This window comes from Callospermophilus lateralis, chromosome 4 (genome assembly GCF_048772815.1).
Source record: "Callospermophilus lateralis isolate mCalLat2 chromosome 4, mCalLat2.hap1, whole genome shotgun sequence".
Taxonomy (NCBI): domain Eukaryota; kingdom Metazoa; phylum Chordata; class Mammalia; order Rodentia; family Sciuridae; genus Callospermophilus; species Callospermophilus lateralis.
This window is the reverse complement of record NC_135308.1, coordinates 22,449,901-22,474,953: the sequence shown is the minus strand read 5'-3', so window position 1 is coordinate 22,474,953 and position 25,053 is coordinate 22,449,901. Positions and strand designations below refer to the sequence as shown.

Genomic DNA, 25,053 nt, shown 5'->3' with positions numbered 1-25,053 from the left:
GTTTTTGTTTTTATTTTTTGTAGTTACAGGTGGACAGAATGCCTTTATTTTGTTTGTTTACTTTTTGGTGCTAAGGATCGAGCCCTGTGCCTCACACATGCTAGGCAAGTGTTCTGCTGCTGAGCTGTAGCCTCAGCCCAGTATTTTGTTTTATTCAGAGGCATTTTATTTTATTTTTCATCCTCTCATCCTTAAATTTCCTTTTAATATTGTTTTCAAGAATGTTCATATATTTCTGTTTTTAAAATGTCAGCAGCTGACTACTTTCTCATCATTCTTACAATTCTTAACCAAATATTCATTTATATTGAGCCTACCTAATCTGAAAATCCAAAATCTGAAATGCCCCCAAATCTGAAACTTTTAAAGTGCTGACATGATGCTACAAGTGTAAAACTCCAAACCTGACATCATGTGACAAGTCATAGGCACACTAAAAATATTGTATGCAGTTATCTTCAGACTGTGTATAAAGGATATATGAAACAAATGCATTTGAGTTTAGACATGGATCTTATTCCCAGACATCTCATATAATGTATATGCAAATATTCCAAAATTTGAAAAGATACAAAATCTAAAACATTTCTCTTACCCGACATTTCAGAAAAGGACTACTCAACCTGTACTTTTTTCTCTCCCTTTGCCTAAGGAAAAAGAAAACTCAAAGGAAAGACATAAGTGACTTTTTGTCTTGTTTATGTGTTTGCCAAAGTGATTAGGATAATTCTAGAAATACTGGAATGTGTAGGGAAGATATTAGAAAACAAGCAGAAGCATCATTCCTGATCTCTACAGAGAAAACCATTGGAGGACTTGAGTCTAGTTTACATGCATTCTTTTTACATATTTCTCCCCTATAGTGGAAATCAAATCACATGTTATTTTGTATCTTTTTAAATTTAGCATTCATGTTACCATATTTATTTCTCTTGTTAAAAATTGTTTTCAAGTATTAATGTCGTGTAAAATCTCAATTTCTTAATGTACTGTAAATTTTCTAACAAATTCCCTAGTACAACAAGTTGAAGATATTTAACTTTTTAAATTATTTTTCTGTCACATTTAATTCTTCAATTTTCATTACTTCTATGTAATAGAATCTTAAAAGTATAGTCATTGGATTAAAGGATTAGGTCAATTATGTTCTTGAAGATTCTAGAAAGAAATGTTATTATATGTGCCATATGCCATCTAATCATTTATGATAGTGCCCATTTTGCTGCCCTCTGACCAGTACCAGTAACTTCTTAGAAACTAAAGAAGTATTTGAAAGTATCAAATTTAAATGCAAAGTAGTACAGAAAATGAAGTTTTCTCTGCAATCTGAACTTGTTACATAGTAGGATAATGACAAACTGTATACCTATTTGAATAGTGATGATGGGAATGATGATAATAGTAAAAAGCAGCAGCTTTTTAATCAGGCTCCCATGGCAGGACCTGTTCTAGTAAAAATTTATATATATATAGTCAATGCTGATGATTCATGGATTCCATGTTTGTGAATATGCTTACTTGTTAGAATTTCTTTGTAACCCTAAAATCAGTGCTTGCAGAGCTTTCATGATCATTTATGGCCCAAGGCAGAACTTCAAGAACTTTGAGTGGCCCAATTCTCATGTACCCAATTAAGGTTTAACTAACAAAATGTACTCAGCCTTCTTGTTTCAGCCTTCATACTATAAACAACTGTCCTTTTTGTCATCTATTTATTCCACAAATGGAAAAACTGGGTGCCGGTCGCATAGAAGAGGAATTAGACTTCTTTATATTTCTGCAAGATAGAATAATTATGACTAAACAAGGAGAGAAATAGATTTTAGTCCATTATGAAGGCTGTTCAGGACCTGTGTGGAATTTAATGTCTTCGAACTGGGAATATGAACCAGAGATTTAAGTGACAGGACATTTAGATGGTAATATGAGAACACTTTTTTCAATGGAAAGTTCAACAAGTAAATACCTAAGGTTTCTCCAATCTGAGTGTTAACTCTTTGGTCTTTTTTTTTTTTTTTCAATCTTGTGAGGTTGCCCCTGCTGGCTTTAAACTCTTGAGTACAAGCAATCCTCCTTTCTCAGCCTTCCAAATAGCTGTGATGACAGGTGCATGACACAATATCCAACAACTCTTATTCTTTTTGTGGCCATTTCTCCACACTGTCATAATTGGTTCCTGTAATACTTATGACATTGTCATTCCTAGTCAGTTCTTTTCCTTGATTCAAGCTTAATTGGCAAACAAATCTACAGTCATTAGGACTCTTTGAATTTTCTTTCCTCACAATTTTGGATCCCCCATATTTATTTATTTCTTCTTTTATGTTATTTATTTTCTTCTTCCTTTCTTATCAGTAACTCTATCTAGTGCAACTCTATTTTTATCCATGCCTTAATGATCTTTTTATTAACTTTTTAATGTTAAAACCTCAAACCATGTAAGACTACTTTATAGTAGTAGGGCCTCTTAACATTTGTTTTTTATAGCACTTTTACTTTTCCAAGTCTTCTTGTCTTGGAATTGAAATTGTTTCTTGTCTTGAAATTTTTTTCATTTGAGTAAAACTGACTGTTACATTCCATCTGATAGACAATTTATGTCCCTTACAGAGAAGAGGAGGCTTAATAAATAAATCCTCTGCATCATTTTGTCTTTACTATTAACCCAATACCACCCAGTTTTTCTATTATAACTATAGTTACTGCTTTTTCCTCTCAGATTATCTGTTACCTAGACTGCTACCTATTTTTATGTTGTTTTTCACCTCTTAAATTGTTCACTTATAATTATCCTTTAAAAGTTTTACATTTCCTTTATCAGTAAAAATTTGAACCATGAATATGAGGTATGACGTTTTCACCCAGATCTTGGTACTTCATGAATTTACAATGAGAAAAGGAAGAAGAAAAAAAAAAGTTTGTCTTAGAATATATTTCTCAGCAGAATAATACCATACTTCAGTTGCTTCATTGTTTTATGTTCCTTTTCCTGTTTATAACATTTATGGCCCATTTTAATGTCTTTGTATTTTACTATCCAAATTCCCAATTTCTTACTGTATACTTGTTTTATATAACGTTTATATTCTCATTCTTTTATTAATTCAGATCAATGTTTTGCTGCTATTAAAAGCTATAATTTTGAATATAGTCTAATTTTTGTAAAAGAGCATTTGTATATGAATTCTTAATAGTTTTTAATGAAGAAAATGACTATTACTAAGTAAATTGACTCTTTATCTTCATGAGCCTAGCACATATCATAATTTATGTCCACAATTAGCAGTTTTACTACTTTAGAGAATAGTGAGAATTTACAAGAATATGAGTTGTGAGTTCTTTTTGGTGTTTATAAAGTGGTAATCAGTAATACATATGAAAAGTACACTTTATTTATAAGTTTTTAAACATAAGTAGTCACAGAATTGGTTGAACCCTGGTTGATTTTCATTTGTTGAACCAACCGTGCTTCCCAGAACTCTGTTTTATTCGTCTTTGTATCTTCAAAGATTAATAAAATATGGCAGATAGTTGACACTTAATAAATATTTGTTAAATAAATGAAAGTTAAAAAGAAATAGTATTAAAAGAATCATTACATATGTTAAATTTGTATTTGAAAGCAGCCAGTAATATAAACTTACTAATTTGATCTAGCTTAAGGAAATCACTGTTCAGTGAAACCACACAAATTGTATAAATACATAAAGCAGGTAGTACCATATATAAATAAATGATGTGAAAACCTGCAAATCAAAGCCATTACATGGATGACCAGGTTCTTGGTAAAATAATTTTGTGCAATTGCTATATTAACATATGCCAATTAGAGTTTTAGACTGACAAAAGCTGTACATAGACAATGTCTTAGAATGAGAAATCAAATATTTTTTTTCTACTTTAAAGGTTAAAGAAGGAAGTCATTGCAGTTAGGATACATAGCAGAGATATCAGCTATTTTGTCTAATTGCTTGTGGTGGTCTAAGCTACCAGGACCACCAAAAAGAGGCTTACTGGAAATCATACAACTTCAGATGACATGTCTGAACAAGACACCTAGTACTTTATCTGCACTCTTCAGGCTCAGGCTTATATAAATGGGACTGTGGCAAAGCAGAATACAGCTTTGCCTGGATATATGCAGAGATATGTTATATTCAGCCCAGATATGCCTTATTAATCTCAGAGTATACAGTGTATAATATGACTGCTAGAGGATAGCACATGTACATTTCAGAGGCATGAACAAATACTTATTATTCTCAACTTACTTGAGTTGTGATGGAGTTGGAGAAATGCATTTCTGGTTTTATTGATGTGGAATTAGATTAACTATATAGAAACACCTGAGAGTTGTAATAGGATCTTAAAACTGGCTATAGAAATTTATCCTAGAAAATTCCTATGATATAAATTTCATGAGAATCTCTTAAGTATCACATTAAGTAAATGAACCTTAGACCAGTATCATTTATAGCTGTTAGTAGATTTTAAGTTTTTACAGCTCATTATTATATTTAAAATAATTTTATGTTTCATTTAGAAATGAAAACAGTGGTAAAGAAATTATTACTTGATGCATGAAAATGACAAGTGTTTAAATATTTCAGAAAAAGCATGATTTCATGTATGCCTTATAGTCTCAAAAAGAGACTGCAGGAAGTTTATGTGCTGTACTTCAGAATCCAAATAGAAGCACAGCCAGTAATTTACTCACCTTTCTTCCTCATCTCCAAAATTAATCACAGTTGATACTGTGCTGTGAGTTCTAAGATTACTGGGGCTGTGTCTTACTTATTTTTGTGTTTTCCATACTTCACTTAATAACTGGTATCATGTAGTAGGTATTTAATAAATGTTTGTCATTGATATTTTTAAGTTTAACATGTTTGTGTTCTCATAATTAAGGAAGACAAATGTAGAAATAAACTAGAGAAGATTGAAACAAATACATATGCTATTAATTTTTTCCCTAATCTATCCATTTTGCTTCATAATACTTACGATATTTAGGGAATTCAGACATAGCTTTTGCTAAACATTTGAAAACTCACACTTAAATAAACTTATCATTCTTTATATTTTTAATTGCTACTATGGTACTTTCATTTGACTTCAATACTGACTAAATAAAATTCTTACTGTGTTTGATATTTCTAAAATAAACTTGGAAACTTGAAGAGTGTTCTGTAATACAGCCTAAAATAATATATGTGTGTAAGTAGAATAGCTGAATGTAAAAGAAACCTTCTTGTAAGGCTGAGAATGTAGCTCAGTGGTAGAGTGCTTGCCTAGCATGCACAGGGCTTGGGTAGAACCCCCAATACCTGAAGAAAGAAATCTTGTCAAGATTTGGAATGATATCATAGCTTTCACTTCTGCTCATAATAGTAAAGAGTGAGTTGAGGTAATAGCTACCAATACACATATAGTGATTTCTTCATTACAGAGAATTTTTATTTTACATTAATCTTTTCATATTCTGCAAAGAAATAAAAAGGTATTTAAGTATAAATTTTGGATGATTCAAAATATTTATTGTTCATAATTGTTGACTTTGTGATTTGTCCAAATTAGGCAAAAAGGGCAGCTAGATATAGAAAGAGCTAAGCAAGTGGAAGAATTTCTACAGCGAAAACGGGAAGCTATGCAGAATAAAGCCCGAGCTGAAGGACATATGGTACGATAATTTTTTTAAATTTTATATGTATTTATATGTGTATGTATGTATATATATATATTTTTTGCTGATACTGTTTATTGTCAGACTTTCTGTGGGCCAACAATTTCACAGTTGTTCGTAAGGTATAAGGCAATTTTTTTTTTTTAATGGGTAGACTTCATTGGCCTAAGTCTTTATAACTTTTCCATATCATCAGTAGGGTAAAACTAACCTGTCTCACGACGGTCTAAACCCAGCTCATGTTCCCTAGTAGTGGGTGAACAATCCAACCCTTGATGAATTCTGCTTCACAATGATAGGAAGAGCTGATATCAAAGGATCAGAAAGCCACATGGCTATGAACGCTTTGTAATTTTTCTGACACCTCCTGCTTAAAACTCAAAAAGGTTAGAAGGATCCTGAGGCCCCACTTTTTGTATTGAAAATCAAGTTCAAGAGAGCTTTTTTCCTTCTGCTCCACGAGAGGTTTGTGTCCTCCCTGTGCTCTCCAGAGGACACCTGCAGTAGGGTTTGACAGGTGTACCTACTGCCCCAGTCAAACTCCCCACCTGGCACTGTCCCTTGAGCATACAGCCTGGCACTTGGTACCAGAAGTGAAACCCTCCCCCCTCCAGGTTGCGGTTTGCCACCCATCCTTGCCACCTTCCCTTCACTGGGTCAGTGAAAAAAATGAGCCGGGGTAGCCCGGCCCCTTCTCGGGACAGAGCTGCACCGGCAGTCTTCCACTTAGTCTGCACCTCTTATGTCTCTCCACCAAGCCAGACAAGCTCTACAGCATCGTCTTCCCCCGCTGATTCTGCCAAACCTGTTCCCTTGGCCGTGGTTACACTGGATAGGAGGTAGGGGCAGTGGGAGTCCATTTCATCCATTCATGCACATCACTAATTAGAGAGTCCTAGTTACTCCCCCCATTTACCCGTGCTTCATTGAATTTCTTTGGCATTCAGAGCACTGGGCAGAAATCACATTGTGTCAACGCCTGCTGCAGGCCTTTGGGATGGTATGATAATTTTTTGAAATTTTGAACATATTAATATTCAAAGTAAAGTTCTAGAATAATGTAAGTATAAATAAAAATTATAATCGAGAAGTCTATGCATAACAATAGGAAAGATATTCAAAATAATTTGCAGAGTATAAAGTTCTGATATTCTTATTTTAGCCTGTCTTTTGCTATATCTTTTAAATGAAGAGCGGCGTTATATTGTTACTTTGTTTTCTATTCTTTAAAAAGAGTGGAAGTGGGTATAATAACTCAGATATTCGTATTAGAGAAATAAGTTCTTAAATTGCTGGATTTCTCCCCAATATGTACTTAGTTTTAAATACTTTTTAGTGGCCAAGAATTGTTAGAAGAACAATGGGAAATAAATATTTGGGTAAATGTATGTTTAACCATGTATTTGCTCAAAAGCAATTGGAAACAAAATCATATTAAAGCCTTTGATTATGCAAATTAACTAAATTAAGTCATGTGTCCTAGAAAATATTGTTTCTGAATAATCATTTCAGTAGTTGCACCTGTTAATAGTTTTGACTCATAGAAGTGCATAAGTGCCTTTTTACCTTTTTAAAAAATAAAACAACCAATGATTGTTTCCTTTTTTTCATAATTATTATTTCTCTCAGCTCAGCACCCCATGAATCATTACACTAATGTAGGAAATAGGCCAATTAGTTGATAACATATTTTGATTATACTTATTAACATATTTATTGTAATAAGTTTATATTTGGTAACTTTGTAAACTTATTAGTAGAGTTATTCAATCTAAAATTTTTTCTTTGAAATCATATCCTAGGAAGATAGTTAAATTGTCAATAGTTATTCTCTCTATTTGTTTTATTTTTATGTAGTGCTGAGGCTCGAACCCAGTGCCTTGAATGTGCTAGGCGAGTGCTTTACCACTAAGCCACAACTCAGCCTTTACCCCCTCTATTTTTAACACACATACTTCAGTTTGTTTTCCTAACATCTGGAATTAATCTGTATTTGTATCCTTCCTCTAGATAGTAGAAGAGAATCTCCTCCTGCCTTTTTCCTTTCTATCTCCTGGTTAATAACATTTGAAATTTTGATTGCAGATTTTTATTTAAAATATTTTAAAATAAGTTTAGACTTATCAAGATTTAATCATTTCTTTCAACAGTCTCTTATATCCTACTATTCTGTCCTAGGTTTAATTTTCTTCATGATTTATGTCTAAAAAAATTCTGCCTTTGTTTTTGACAAGTTTTTTTTTTTCTGGGCTTAGTTTTATAGGTTGAACCTTTTTTGCGTAAGTACTTTAAATATATCTCTCTACTTACCTATTTAACAGGGCATACCTTGTTTCTGAGGAAAAGTCTGTTGTCATTTTTTTCTTTCCTCTGTGTGTAATATTCCCTTTTTTTTTTACTTTTTGAAATTTTCCTATCATTAGAAGCAATTTGATTATGATGTAGTTTGTGTATTTCTATTTATGTTTATTTTGTACCAAAGTTCATTGAGCTTCTCAGATCTTTGGGTTTAAATTTTTTATCAAATGGCCAGGCACTGTGGCACATGATTATAATCCCAGTGAGAAGGAAGGCTGAGGCCAAGAGGATTGCAAGTGTGAGACCAGACTGGGCAACTTAGTGAGAGCCTGCCTCAAAATTTTAAAAATGTAAAAGCTGGGGATATAGCACAGTGGCAGAGGCCGTTGGTTCCATCCCTAGTACCAGTCCCCCCAAGAAAAGGGGGATGAGAAAGAGAGAGGAAAGAAAGAAAAAGAAGAATGAGGGGTGGGATTGGGCTGTGGGGATGGGAAGGACAATAGAATAGACAGACATTATTACTCTGTATACATGTGTGATTACACTACTGGAGTGACCCTGCACCATGTACAGCCAGAGGAATGAGAAGTTGTGCTCCATTTGTATACAATATGTCAAAATGCAATCTACTGTAATAAATATTTTTAAAAAGAAAAATTTTTTTTCATCAAATAAAAACCCCTTTAAAGATTTTTCACTTTTTTGGGGCGTGGGGACTGGGATTGTAGCTCAGTGGTAGAGCACTTGCCTAGCATGTGTGAGGCACTGGGTTTGATCCTCAGCACCATGTAAAAATAAATAAATGACACTAAGGTAATGTGTCCATCTACAACTAAAAATATTTTTAAAAAACTTTTTTTCAGGTTTTCTCTTTCGCTCTTCTAGAACTTCAGTACACATTAGACTGCTAATTGTTGTTGCAATTGCTCACTGATCTTCTTTCCTTTTTTATTTTTTTAATCTTTTTTCTCTATGCGTCATTTTGAATTATCTCTATTACTATGTCTTTAAGTGCATTAATCTTTTCTTCTGCTTTGTGTTTCATGCTGTTAATCTCACCCAGGCATTGCATATTTTTCATCTTAAGATACTGCAGGGGCTTGGGGGGTGGGGGTGGGGATTAGGGGTGGGTTTTTTTTTTTTTTCACAGTGCTGAATTTTGAACCCAGGACCTTGAATATGCTAGGCAAGTGCTCTGCCACTGAGATAGAACTCCAGCTCAGATGCTGTAATTTTTACTTTTCTCTTAAAGTTGATTTGGGTTATACTTTCCGTGTCATTCTTTATGATGCTTATATTTTTCTCTATGCTCTTGAACATATATAGTATAATTATAATAACTTTAAATGTTTTTATCTACTAATTCTGTCATCTTTTTATTTCTGAGTCTCTATTGGTTGATTGTTTTTTCTCATTAGTATATTTTTCTACTTCCTAACAAGCATTGTGTTTTTGCTTGATTTTTGTACTCTTTAAATACTTGGGGACTTGATTCTGGGACATAGTTATTTGGAAATAATTTGAATCTTTCAAGGCTTGCTTTTAATCTCTTGCTAGGCAGTACAAAATAGATGTTAATGTAAGGCTAATTTGGCCCTACTGCTATTGCAGTATGCCTCCCCCACCCCTTCCCCTCTCTCAAGTATCATTGCTCTGTGCTGCCTGTTGCCCAGTGTTTGAAAATTGTTATTTCATGTATTTTGTGCAGGCTTTTATTTATTTAAAGTAGGTGGGATCTGGTCCCTGTTATTCCACCATGGCTGCAAGCAAGTCTTGAAAGACAATTTGGGGAGGGTCCCCCACGCCCAAAAGCACTTTGAAGATTCTGCTTTATTATCTTACTTTCATTGTTGCTAATTAGACATGATGTTCTGGATCATAATTTGTTTTTAAGATTATTTTTCCTCTGATAACTCTTAGGACTCTTTTTCTATCCTTGATATTCTGAATTTCATTTAAATATTGCTCAACTTTTTAAAAATTGAGTTCACTCTAGTTCTCACTTGACACTTTCAGCATGCGTACCTTCAATTCTGGGATTGTTTCTCATTTCTCATTTCTTAAAATATTGCCTCTCCTTTTTTTCCTCAAGAAAACTCCTATTGGTTTTTTAGATTTTAACCTATGTCTCTACTGTCCTTTTTTTCCCCCCTTTACTTTTGTTTGATCCTTTCTATCTTTTTCTTTCCTTTTACTGTTTTGGAAGGATTCCTAGGCCTGATATCCCAGCTCACTGATCTATTCTTTAGTTTTGTTTACTTGTATATTTAATTCATCCTAATGGGTTTCTTTTTATTTTAAAAATGTGTGTTTTCCTGCCCATTAATTCTAATTAATTTTCTCCTAAAATCCTTGTTTGTGCTTTCATTCCCTAATATTATAGTTGTTATAGTCTTGTTCTTAGTGAGCTATTAGCTGCATTAGCTTGACTTCTTTGGGTTTTGTTAGTTATTTCATAGTGTTGACACTCCTCAGATGTTTATTGTTCTTGGTAGTGTGTTCATGTTTGGAAATGTCAGTTTGTAACAGTGTGCTACTGCTATAACCCGTCTTCTATAATCTTCAGTAAGAGTAGAGAATGGGTGGGGCATAGGGATATTCTGTCATTACAAATAGCTTGATAGATTATTTTCTGGGCTCAAAAGTCTCTTGTTCTTCCTAAGTTTCATCAGTCACCCAGACCATTAGCTTATCCTTTCACTTCAAGCTCTTTCTTACTGCTCCTATGTCAAGTTAACTGGCACTGCTTCCTGACTTATAGAGATTGGTAGTGTCTTGAAGGTCACCCTCTTTACTATACACTGTTGTCTGCTGTTAGACCTTCTCATACTCTTAGCTTCCAACATGTCATGGAGCATGCTTTATGCTGTTCACATCTTCTGTTGTAACAGTTTTCCTGACAGGCTTTTGCTTTTATAAGTGTCACACTGATTTTGTGCATTTTCCTTGTCTCTGGATTTCTTTTCATTTTGGTACTACCAGGAGTTTTGCTTTATATGTACTTACTTAGGACTTACTTATGTGTACTTACTTTTAAAAAGAACAACAACCTAGCAACACAAAAAGCAAAACTAAAAACTATACATAATTATTTTATTCTAGAAATTTGCAGGAAGGGAAGTTGAACTGTTCACTGTGTCATCTTGCAATCAGGAATTAGTATATTTCAGGCAAGGAATATAACTCGGTGGTAGAACACTTGCTTAGCATGCAAGAATTCCTAGGTTCAGTCCCCAGAACTATATAATAAAAAATAAAAGAAGGAAATGTTTCTCCCTTGCCTGGGCAAGATGCTATAGTACAAAGTGAAAGGTACCTCCAGGTGTATTCCTGGTTAACTAGTAATTTACTCTTTTCCTCTCTCTTTCTCTTTCTCTCAATGAACTGTATTTACATACTTCTCCAATGCTACAGCAGTTGCTTTATTTCATTTTATTATTGTGTTCTCATTTTAGCAATGTATTTTGATAATGATCTTTATGTATCAAAATTCATTCTGTTAAACTTCATTGAATTTCTTCATTTTCTTGATGACTAAATCTGTACATAAATCTTTGACTTAGAAAGATATAGCAAAAAGGAAGAATCTCTGCTTTTTCATGTACTTGGGTATATGTATTATATTATCTGTTTTGATGATTTACTAATTTAACAAAACAAATTGTTAAGCAGTTTGGGATTATTAGGGATAATAAAACTTAATAAAAGCTTAATATAAAGTTCACTCTAAGTTATCTCTAGATTAATTTATGGTTTAATGTTGCACCAGAATACACACACTATTATATTAGAGTTCTCTAGAAAAACAGAAGCAATAGATGATATATTTATGTAAGAGATAATTTATTAGATTAGCTTCCATAATCATGGAAGCTAAAAATTTCCCAATGGCCTTCTGAGAGCTAGGAAAAGTGGTAGTGCGTCTGTTCAGGAAGCCAGAAGAGAGGTTGATAATGCAGTTCCCTCTCTGAGGCACAATCCTGAGAGTGCCCTGGAGAGTTACTAGTGTAAGTTCAAAGCCTCCATGACCTCCTAACTTATCATCCTGTATTCCTACAGAACCACATGTTTGATAACCAAAATCTGCAAGCATCTCAAGCAGTAGCCAAGTCTCTGGGACCGTGGCTGCAGCAGCCTCTGAGTGCTTGGGCAGCTGAGCATGGTGAAAAACTTCCTAAGTCCTGCTGTGCAAGCAGAATGCTCCCATGGCCTCCACACAAAGGAATTTTTTTCTTTTACACCCTTGAGTCTGAGATGGATATGGTCTTGCCAATTCATGAGATGCCTTTAAATCATCTTTTCCATTTCTGGGTAAAGTACTTAGCATTTCTTTAGTGGCTCTAATCTCTTTAACAACCATGCCTTCCTTAGACCCAGTTTTGCTTGGCACTATTCTGGCCATACTCCCAAGTTTTTCAAATCTTTTTGCTTTACTTTCTGTTCTTTATGATCACGGTAAATTTGTCTAAAAGCCATCAGCAATGTATACATTATAACCCCTAAATACTGTGCTGCCTTGAAATTTCTTCCACCAGATTAATTAGTCCACCACCTTTAAATTCAGCCTCACAGAAATTCTCCCGGGTTCTTACAGAGTCCTCCTCTGGAACCTTAGTCTTTATTGTCCACAGTCCTATTAGCATTCTAGTTCTTTTGAGCTCCCACTAGAATCACCTATTAAGCTCTGCTTTTACAATATTCTACCGCTTTTCCAGATTGTATATCTAAACTTTTTCAAAATTCTTCACATAAACTTTAAAAGTCTCCAAAAGCTTCTGAACCACATGGTCATGTTAATCACAGCAACTATTCCACATCTCAGTATCAATTTTTTTAAAAACATTATTTATTAGTTATAGGTGGACACAATATCTTTATCTTATTTTTATGTGGTGCTGAGGATCGAACCTGGTGCCTCATGCATGGTAGGCGAGCACTCTACCTCTGAGCCACAACCTGAACCCCTCAATTTCGTTTTAGCCAGCTTTTTCCTCATCATGACCAAAAAATCTAACAAGAGCAATGTAGGGGTGGAGTTTATTTTAGCTCAGATTAGCTCTGGACCAAAATGGGCAGAGGGGTATGGTGGAGGAAAGCAGGTCAGGACATGGCAATCAGGAAGCAGAAAGAGAGCTAGTCATGTTTTCTCTTAACCTTATTCTGCTTATTATGTCCATCCAACAAATATTTCATTTGGTAATCATATTTTTTCATTTATTGTATTTTCATTTCTTTTTATTTCTACTTCTTTGCTTATAGCACTTTATTGAACCTTTTTTCAAGAGTGGTCATGATTGGATTGTTCGCACATTTTTATTATCGTGTCTTTGAATTTTTGTCAGATAATTATATGGGTCATCTAATAAATCTTTTTATCATTTATTTCCATGTAAGTTAAAATTTTTGTATTTATTCATATGCTGATTAATTTTTAATTTATCCTAAACATTTAGAATATTACATTATTAGAACTCAGGACTTTGTGTAAATTTTATGGATATTGTTGATTGTATTTACTTTAGCAGATAGTCACACTATCAGGCTCAAGCTACAAGTTTCTGTTTTCTTTCTGTGGGCTGTGGCTCCAGTTACACTTCTTTATCTCAAAGCCTAGTACTACTCTTCAGATCTGTCCCATGTGTGTGCCACCCCGTGTGATTGCTTTGAGTTCTAGGTAGCTCAGTGCTCAAAGTCTGTGATATGCCCAATAGGATTAGATCCATTCACATACAGATTATAGGTAAGCCTAGACTTTTAGTATAGGATATGTGGTTATTTTCCTGGGCTCCTTCCAGTCTTTCCTCTCCTTGATCGTTTTGCATTTCCTGGGGCTCAACTTTCACTCTCCTAGCTTTAAACCCACAGTCTATATCATCACCTCTAGAAGCAAGCAGCAGAGGACAAAGAGAGAAGCCATGGGTTTTGGCCCTGCCTTTTGGGAGCATCCATGTTACAAAAGACAAAGATGCTCTTCCTCAGAATTTTGGTTCTTATGATCTTCTGTTGCAGCAGTTCTCACAACAGTTAGGTTTCCTGGGTGGCTGGAGCACAAGAGAAAGGAAAAAAGGAAAGGAGGAGAGAGAAAAAATGGAGATTTCCTCCCTTCTTCCTTAGTTTTAGGCATTCCATTCCCCACTCCTTGAGCCAGAATTAAAGAGTTTCTCTTGTATCTCTGCCATCTCCGGAGTACTCAGTTTCAAGTTGTCAGCCAAGTTCAGTTCAGACTATGGGATAGCATCAATTTTAGAAAATGGGGTACTCACTACATGGTAGGTGGTACTTTTTAGTTCTGCTATTCTCTAGTGTAACCACTTTTTACTTTTTTAGATTCCTCAAAAGTTCTGTCTAGGTTTTAGAGTTTTACTCAGTGAAAGAGAAAGTTGACACATGCTTATTCTATATTACCTATACCAGAATTTTCTCACATCTCTTTTAACATTTTTAAAACTAAATTCATTTTATTGTCTTCAAACTTGCTGTCTTTTTCGTATTGCCTTTCTCACTGTGGAGCATCACCAACAAAGATGGTTTTATTTTGAGGTGCAGATAGTTTTGAGTCCCAGTAGGAAATTAAACCCACCTTTTATTACCTTCTGTCAGTATTCAGCCAACACACACACACACACACACACACACACACACAATCCATGATAAAATCCCCTTAGATCCTTTTAATGCATCTCTTCTTAAAGCTGCAAAAATGATCTTTCTAAAATGAAAATCAAACACATTCCTCATCTTTTAAAAGCTATTCAGTGGTTCTTTATTGCTTAAAGGATAAATGAAAAACTTTTCAGGTGCAGAAAGCTTCATCTTTTGGTTCTCTTACCTCTCTTGATTTTCCTCTCTTGCCTTTTTTATCCCTCAAACTTGAGTAGGGCCTATTTGCAGTTGACAGTGCCATGTTTCTCTTGTTCTTACCTGAAATACCATTGCTCTTCTTAGAGAGAGTTTGTGGGACTTCTGTGTTGCTTTTTGTTGGCTTGGGTATTACTGTACAAGGTGTGGGACAGAGAGGCAACAAAGTAAATCTACTTTTAGTACTATTGAATTTCTAATGCAATGGAGGAAATGACAATCTCTTGTAGAAACAATTATTAATATGTATAGTGTGCTCTATAGTTTACAAAACGTCTTTTTGTTTCACTTATCTTCATAGCACCTTCATAATACAGATGTTATACTATTACCATAAGAAAAGAATTGATCTTATTAAATAAGGTGTCTTGCCCATCTGTGTTGTACAGGCATTAGTACAACACATTAGGTCTTGAGGATACAACAGTAAGACATACCTTTAGGTCTTGAGGCATTAGGTCTTGAGGATACAACAGTAAGGCATACCCTTTCTTAGAGTGTATTGACTCTTAGTTGGGAAGGAGAAGAGGATGGAGAGTTTCAGAATCCACTTTGAAAACAAATTCAGAAGTCTGTAGGAATAATCCCTAATAGTGACATAGTGTTCTTCAACTCTCTGTCATATCTAGAAGATCCTCCTTGATCATTGATACTAGAAAGAGATCAGTTACAATAAATCCAGCTAAAATATAGCTCTACATTTTTTAGAACAAGTTGGGGTATTTAATTGAGATTTTACCTTGAAAATGCAGTTTAATTATTTTATCTATCAGAATTTAGGTTATGTTTGTTTTAATTCTGAAAATTAGTAATCTGGAGAAGATTTCAGTTTTTCTGATAGCATAATATAATAAGTTCTATCTATTTTTATCAAATTAAAGATGAAAACTAGGAATGTTGCTCAATGGTAGAGCACTTGCCTAGCACGTGTGAGACTCTGAGTTCCATCTCCTGCACTATTAAAAAAAAAAAAAAAATTAAAGAGGGAACAGATGTAGGGCACATTATATTTTACAAATAACTAAAAAAAATTGCTAATCTAGCTGATAAAATGCTTTTAATCACTCAACCTTTTTATTTTATACTTGATGAAATGCCTGTTTATTTTACAAATAACTGAAAAAGGAAAAAGTTTCTAATTTCGCTGATATAGTGCTTTTTATTACTCGACTTTTTTATTTTATACTTGATAAAATGCCTGTTTTAGATTTATTTTTTTATTATATAATTATTGTGTAACTATAAAAAGGAAACTGTGAATTAAGTCAATTGATAATTGTATTCATTCCTAAATATGCTTCACATTCATAATTTGATTTTTCAGTCTTTTTAAAATCAGGGTCACATGGTGTTCATGTATTCTCACATAATATTATCCTCTGTGTCTCCAAGCACATGGAGATGATAATATTTTCTAACAGAGTGTTCCTGTTTTTGTCTCTGGGATTTTTCTCTCAAGGAGTCAACCCTAACCTGAAAGTTTTAATGTTAGCACTTTCTTGCTTTTATCTGAAGGTATTAATGAAGGTTTTAATAACTACCAGGTCTGTGTTTCTTCTTGAAATAACCCATAAGTGATTTATCAGTTGAAACTTTAAGGGACTGCATACAGTCTTGTACACACACACATACACACACACACCCCAAAACTGATACATTACTCAGGCAGTAACATTTATGTTTTTAAGTGCTGCCTGGTCAACAGTGACTGTCAGATACCTTTACTATAAAGATTCCATCCCCATTTCAGAGATGTTAAAATGTAAAAAAAAAAAAAAAAAAAAAAAAAAAAAAAGTTTGTATTGGGACAATGAGATATGGTATATTTTTTACTTTATGCTTTCTTTTTACTATATTATAAAAGAGCTATATTATAAAAGTACCAGTTTTCCAAAGATCATTTCTTACTGTCTTGATACTCCCACAATTCTGAAGCACAAACCTCAGAATCCTTTGCAATTTTTTTTACTTGGTTATTAATTTATGTAACTGTCATTTTTATAGGTGAATTTGAATGGTTTCCAATATCAATGTTATTGTTTCATGAAATTCTTCATTTTTGGCAAGATTTTCAATTTTGTTAATCAGCGGATTTATTTTTGATTTTTGTTTGTGCACTACTGGGGATCATTCCAGGGGCCTAGTGCATACTAAGCAAGCACTCTACCACTGAACTACATTTTAGCCCTGTCAGTGGATTGAGTTAGACGTGCATTATATTATCAGATATTTACAATCTTCAACACCTAGGGAAAGATTAACCAACAGAGATCTTGAAGAGTATGAATAGAAGCTGGTGTTGAGAATTGGAGGGATATGAAGGGACTAATTTTAATAGTAATCCACTAAGGCATGTTTATAGTAGTCATTCATGCATGTTTTTGGGCCATGTTGCTTCTCAGTTCAACATTATAGCTGCTGAACTCTTCATGGAGTAGCTGCATATCTCTAGCGCAGTACTAGAACGGATATTTATGATAATGGCCTAACTCCTTAGGAAGAAATATTAACATCATTGATTTAAGGCCACATATATTAAATATTTTTTCCATTGATAAATATAAATATCCATAATTTGTTTCAATAATTTGGAATTATGCATGAAATTGTATTTGTTTATTTTTATAATTACTCATAAAAATCTCTGTTGATGAAAAGATACAGTCTTAAAAGAGATTATAAGAGATTCAGGTGTTAAATCTAATATTTTCTGGTACTTTTAATATCATATTATGAATAATCCTAAACAGTTAAGACTAATTTTTTAATATATATTTTTAGTTGTAAATAGACACAATACCTTTATTTTATTTATGTATTTTTATGTGGTTCTGAGGATCAAACCCAGTGCCTCACACATGTTATAATCCCAGCCCAAGATGAAGTTTTTTGAGTCTTAAGGATTAACTCTGGAACAGAAAACTGCCATAAATTATTTGATCAGTACATTTTATTAATCTCTTTGGGAAACCACAATGAATTAAAACTTAATTTCTATGGCAAATAAAGCCTCTGACCTATGAATAAGCATTTGGAACAACAGGAATTTTTAGGTTACATTTTAAAGAAGTCATGGTTTTTAAAAATAATTTTATATGCTTTTATGTGGATTTAAACTTTTTCCTGCACAGGCAGCTGAAATGCATATTAGTAAAGTTCTGACAAAGAATACATCAAGTCAACTGTTTTTGGTGGTAATTGTGCTGGTGGTGTTTTTTTTTGTGGTTTTATGGGGTTTGTTTATTTTGCTATGACATTGTCTATAAATGTTAATTAATATTACTGAGAGTCTAATCCTGATAACAATTATCTGTGGTAGAGTTTTTTTTAATGCTTTTTTAAATGTGTTCTGATTATATATGACAATAGAATGCATTTTGACACATCATGCATAAATGAAGTATAACTTCTCATTTGTCTGGTTGTATATGATGTAGAGTTACACAGATCATATAATCATATATACACATAGAGTAATGTACATTTTACTATCATGCCTACCCCTAAACCCCCGCATTCACTCCCCTCTATTTAGTCCAAAATATGTCTATTCTTAACCCCACCCCCTTATTGTGAATTAGCATCTGCATGTCAGAGAAACCATTAGGACTTTGGTTCTTTGGTATTGGCTTATTTTGCTTAGCATAATATTCTCCAGTTTCATTCATTTACCAGCAAATCCTATAATTTAATTCTTCTTTAAAGCTGAGTAATATTCCATTACACACACACACACACACACACACACACACACACACCACTGTTTCTTTATTCATTCATTTGTTGAAGGGCACCTAGATTGGTTCCATAGTTTAGATATTGTGATGTGAGCAGCTGTAAACATTGATGTGGCTGTATCACTATAGTGTGCTGATTTTAAGTCCTTTGGGTAAATCTAGGAGTGGGATGACTGGATTAATGATTCCATTCCAAGTTTTCTTAAGACTCTCCATATTGTTTTCCATAGTGGTTATATCAATTTGCAGTCCCTGTGGCGGAGATTTTTACTCCAACATTATAGGTTGATGACCCAGAACCATTAGTACCTTGCCCAAGGTCATACAATATGCCCAAGAAGTAGTCAGTGTCTGACTTTAAAGATTATGCTTTGGGGCTGGGGATGTGGCTCAAGCGGTAGCACGCTCGCCTGGCATGCGTTCGGCCCGGGTTCGATCCTCAGCACCACATACAAACAGAGATGTTGTGTCCGCCGATAACTGAAAAATAAATATTGAAATTCTCTCTCTCTCTCACCCTTTCTCACTCTCTCTTTAAAAAAAAAAAAGATATGCTTTAAACTATTTTACTGTTATTTATTCCTTTTAAATTTTTATATTAATATTTTCTTTAATTTAGATAAAACTTGTAGATATGATGATATTATGGAGGCAGGATAAGCAAATATTTTCTTTAAAATATAACATAGTAAATATCTTGGGCTTTATAGTTCATATGGTGCCCTATGCAACTACTCAATCTTACCATAATAGTGAAAAACTAACAAATGGGTGTATCTATGTTCTAGAAAATCTTTATTTTGGAAATTAGACAGCAGGCTAGATTTGACCTGTTGACTATAGGTTGCTAGTCCTTGTTACAGAGTATCTTACATAGTAAATTAATTCTTCAACATTGCTGTTTATTTTTCTAGATCTTTAAAAATATTTTTAATCCTTCTAAAATAATATTTGTTACATAGAAAAGAATATATGTAATATATGTGTAAATTAGGACGCAAAATAGTATACTCTAGAGTTGGAACACTATAGTATACCCTAGAGTTGGAACAAAATAGCCCTGGAGTTTATGTACTCTTCTCTGCCTCAAGGATTGGCAGATGTGCTTATGGAAAGTGCTAGATAGTAAATATTCATGGTTTTGCTGGATCATAAGTTCTCTGTTATAGCTATTGAATTTTGCATTACAGCACAATACAGAATTAACAAAGACAGTGTATTAGTGAATGAACGAACATGTATGTGTTCCATTAATGCTTTATCTATGTACACTGAAATTAAAATTTCACATAATTAGCATGTGTCTAAAATACTCTTTATTTTTTTTCCACCATTTTTAGTTTATGGGCTATAGGAAAAGAAGTGGTGAACTGGATTTTGGCCCATAGGCTATAGTTTGCCAGTTGCATCCTAACTTGTTCCTTTGCCTCTGTTGCATCATTATTCTGAATTTTGGATTTACCATTCCTTTGGATTTCTTAAACACTTTTTTTCACACATGTATATGTGCCTAAGCAATATATTGTTCAGTTTTACTTATTTTAGGGCATTACAAATATTGTAAATATTTATAATATTTATATTATATATTATATTATTTATATTATATAATATTTATATAAATATTACAAATAATGTAAATTGAGCCTTTATTTTTCATTAAGCATTTTTCTAAGATTCATACATGTAATCAAGTATAGCTGTATAATATTCCATTGTGTGACTATATCACAATTATTAATTCTCTTTACAATATTTATTGAAGTTGATCATAGTTCTGCTTTGAATATTCCTATAGATGTCTTCTGCTGTGTGTAAGAGTTTTTCTTGTATATCTGGGGTTTTTTTTGTTTGCTTGTGTTTTTGTTTTTGTGGAACAACTTAGCAGAAGAACCTCTGAATTTTACCAAAAAATCATGAAGCAGTATTATTTCTCTTGAAAATTGTTACTTTCTTATGAATTTATCTTAAATCATACTGTATTTATTTATCACTAATAGAAATTTACTTATATTAATGATCTTATTAAAAACTTAAAATGTTAAACAGTTTATATGCATTATTTTTATATTCATCTGCTAGGGATGCTATAACCAAATACAACAAACTAAATGGCTTAAACAATTGAAATTTACTATCTCACAGTCTGAAGGTAAGAAGACTATGATCAGTGTGTCAATTGGGTTGTTTACTTTTGAAGGCTGTGAGGAAGAATATGCTCTATCCCTCTTTCCTACCTTCTGGTAGTTGCTGGCTATCTTTGGCTTTCCTTGGTGTCTAGAATCATTATTCTGACCTTTGACCTCGTCTTCCCATGGTGTTCTCTCTATGTGTGAGTCTATCTCCCAATTTTCCCTTTAGCACACTAGTCAAATTACATTAGAGCCCATCCTATTACCCCCAGTATTAAATTGGTAAAAATTTTATCTCCAAATAAGATCAATATGAAGTACCAGGTATTAGATTTCAACATATAAATTTGTAGAGGGACACAGTTCAACTCATAAAAATCTCTTTCAGTCTTTACAACAATCCATATAACTCTGTTGAACTTTGATGTACTGTTTATACCATAGAGTATTTTGCAGTATCAAAATCTTAGCTATCAAAAAGCAGTTTCTTCCCAGTTCCAGAACAGCTGGCATAGATTCACTTTTCCATTCACTTCCCCTCTAAATACAATTAAATAACTTAGCAGTTATTTAGCATACGATGATGATATAATTCTAAATGCTGTCAAGAAGGTGAACTAGCTAGGGACTGAGGACTTGAAGAATAACATTAAGTTTCTCTGAATTTTTTTTTTCATCTTCTTATACCCAATACTGGTAGAGTCTATCCAAGATTTAAAGAGAGACCAGAAACAAAGACAAAAAAAAAAAAAGAAAAAGAATCAAGAAAAGCCTGCTTTCACTCATCATTCATCACTTAAGTTTTAGGAAAATAGAATTCCAACGGAAATGGGCGTCTCAAGTGGTCCCAACTCCACTTCACAACTGGGCATAGACATTTAACTTGAAGACCAGCTTAATCCACAACCAGTGACAAAGCCCTGGGCCATCCCATCTCAACAAGTATAATGCTAACAACCGATTCCATTTACCTCTGGTAGCAATGAGTATAAAGCTGCCTGTCTCCATATGTTCCATCTAGTTAGATAAGGAGAACAGACCCAGAGGCATTTGCCTCCACTTTCAGGAAGTCTCCCAGCAACAGCATATGGCCTGGGAAAGCAAATTCCATCCTTATCAGAAAGTATCAACAGGGATTGAGCAAGAGCTCCAGCTACCACTGTAACTCAAGCCCAGAAAAAATAGTCCAGAACCTGAATGCTATCTCTAGAGCAGGCTACTTTCTGTTAAAATAGAAGATATAAATAAGATAGAGTCTTCTAACATAATAACCATATTAAAGATACAATTTTTAAAAAGCATTTTTCACACAAGGATAAGGCAAAAAAGTTTGAGTGAGAAAAGCATTCATTGGACCAAGATGAATCAGATGTTGAAATTTTCTGTCAAGGATCTTAAAGCTCCTGTCATAAAACTGCTGTAATAATCGATTACAGATCCTCTTGATGAAAAAAGAAAGCTCAGCAAAGAAATAGAAGTTATAAAGAAGAACCAACTGGGAATTATAGAACTGAAAAGTACAATAACCAAAATTTTAAATTCACAAAATAGTAGTATAGTGGAAATGATAGAAGATAGAATCAGTGAACTTGAAGACAGATTGATTAAATTTATTTCTTCTGGACAACAGAGGGAAAAATAACAGAAAAAAAATCATAGTTTCAAGAAGTTATAGGATAATACAAAAGATTTAGTATTTGTTTTACTGGAACTGAAAAGCCAAGAAAAAGTGTGACTGAAAAATGTATTTGAAGAAGTAATAGCTGAAAACTTTCCATGTTTGGTGAAAGATAGAAACCTACAGATTCAAAGAGCTAGGTGAACCTACAATAAGATAAACTCAAAGAAATCCATAACCAAAAAATAATAATAACTTTCAAAAACTAAAGTTGTGAAAGTCAGAGACAAAGAAAACTAACCTTTTAAATGCCAGAAAGGGTAGTGGGATGTAGCTCAATGATAGAGCACTTGCCTAGCATGCACTAGGCCCTGGGATCAATCCCTAGTACTGTGAAAAATGAAATAAAAGTAGCCAGAGAGAAAGGACACCAAATTGAGAGCATATTTTTCATCTGAAGCCAAGGATATCAGAAAGAAGTGAGACAACATATTTTAAGTGCTGAAAGAAAACTACTGTCCATCTCAAATTCTATATCTGATTAAAATGTCCCTTAAGAATAAAGTGGAGATAAAGGCATTCTCAAATGAAGAAAACTAAAAGAATTTTCTGGTAACAGAACAAAATAAAGGCATTAAGAACAAATAAGGAGACATTATATAATAATATAATAATAAAAGAGTCAGTACACTAAAAAGTTACTGCAATCCTAACTGTATATACTCCAAATACCCCGAGCTTCAAAGTATATAAAGCAGAAATAAACAAATCCATAATTACAGTTGGAGACTCACACCCTACTATCAACAATTTCTAGAACTATTGAACAGAAAATCAGCAAGGATGTAAAATAGCTGAATCCTACCAATTACCATCAAGCTCTAAACTTTCTCCCAGCAAAAGCAGAATAATCATTTTTTGAATCACTCATTTAAAAATCCCTGTGATAGACAGAAAGCTGAATTATTAACCTTAACAGATTTAGAAGAATTGATATTATACAGAGTTTATTTTTTGAACATAATGAAATCAAACAGAAAGAGGACAGGAAAATCTTTAGTCACTAGAAAATTAATGCACTTCTAAATAAATATACACAGAATTGCATGAAAAAATACAACATGTCTGATTTTGTGGAATATAGCTAAAGCACTGCTGAGAGGGAAATTTATAGCACTAAACATTTGCAGTAAACAGGAAGAATGTCTCAAATTAATAATCTAAGTCCCTCCCTCAAGATAGTAAAGAAAGAAAGAGCAAATAAACCAAAGCAAGCAGAATGAAGTTAATTAAGTTTAGAAATCAATAAAATTGAAGAGTGTAGTGAATACTATTGACAAGTTTATTGAAACAAAAAACTGGTTCTTAAAAAAATAGGAGTAAAAACGATAAATTTCTAGCAAGATTAACAAAGATGAAAAAAACAAAAACAAAAACAAATGACCAGTTTTGGAGGTAAAACAAATGATGTCACTACAGATCCTATAGCAATTAAAAGGATAATAAAAAAACAACTTTATAAATTCAGTAATTTAGAACAAATTAAGAACAAATATGACCATTTTTTCATAGGCCATAAACTATCAAAAAATATATAATAACTCTATAACTATTTTTAAAACTTAATTTGTCATTTTAAAGCTCTTGAAAAAGAAATTCTCAGGCCTTCATGTTTTTACTGGAGTGGAATGTTTTACTAAACATTCAAAGAACAACACCAATTTAATGAAGTGATAAGTTGTCTTTCAAAAAATAGTAGTGCAGTGAATCATTCTCAGCTGTGGAAAGAGACCCACCCCCAAAAAACAAAAAAACAGATAAAGACAAACAGACTCACCCAAACAAACATGAAAATGGAAGCTATATAGATCACTATTTCTCATGAACTTAGATGAAAAAAATCCAAACAAAATTTTAGTAAGTTGAATCCCTCTACAACCAAGTAGAATTTAGTCAGGATATTACAAGTTTATTTCAGTATTAGAAAAATCAGTGTGATCCAGTGTATCCACAAGCTGAAGAAGAAAAAATCATATATCAATTGATAAAGTAAATCTTTTGACAAAATTCACCTATTCATGATCAAAGTTCTTACACTAGAAATAGAAACATCCTCAATCTCATAATAAGCATTTACAAAAAAACCTAAATATAACATCATACTTGCAAGTAGAAGATTGAATGCTTTCCCTCCACAGTCACAAAAAGGGAATGATGTATGCTCTCACCATTCTTATTTGTTATAATACTAAAGGTTCTAGTTCCTGCAATAAGGTAAGGAAAAGAAAAACATAGATTTGAATAGAAGAAATAAAATCAATGCTATTTAGTAACGAGTATCTGCATAGAAAATTCCAAGAATTCTATCAAAATTCTAGAAATAAAAAGAATTAATTATAGTTATAAAATAAACAAAAAAATCTATTGAATTTGTTTACTGACAATGAGTGGAAACCGATTTTTAAAATGCAATTCTACTTATAGCTACTTCAGACAAAATTAAGAAAAAAGAAAATCTAACAAGATATCTGCAAGATTTGTGACATTAAAATCACAAGTTTAAAAAAAATCTTCTAGTTGTTGATAGACATTTATTTATTTTTATATGATGCTAAAGATCGAACCCAGTGCCTCCCACATGCTATAGCGCTCTACCACTGAGCCACAACCCCAGATGCTAAGAATCACAAAATTTAGAAAGTCATTTTGTGTTCATGAGTTAGAAGA

General features: G+C 33.1%; 1 protein-coding gene across 8 annotated transcripts in view; it reads left to right on the top strand.

Annotated features, from left to right (window-relative positions):
- The window catches only part of Nek1 (NIMA related kinase 1), a 154,613-nt gene that overhangs the window by 58,605 nt on the left and 70,955 nt on the right, over positions 1-25,053 (top strand). For all 8 annotated transcript variants that reach the window (XM_076853660.1, XM_076853658.1, XM_076853657.1 and 5 more), the window contains one exon: positions 5,578-5,680. In XM_076853660.1, coding sequence (XP_076709775.1) covers positions 5,578-5,680 — 103 coding nt within the window. The remainder of the gene's footprint in view (positions 1-5,577; positions 5,681-25,053) is intronic.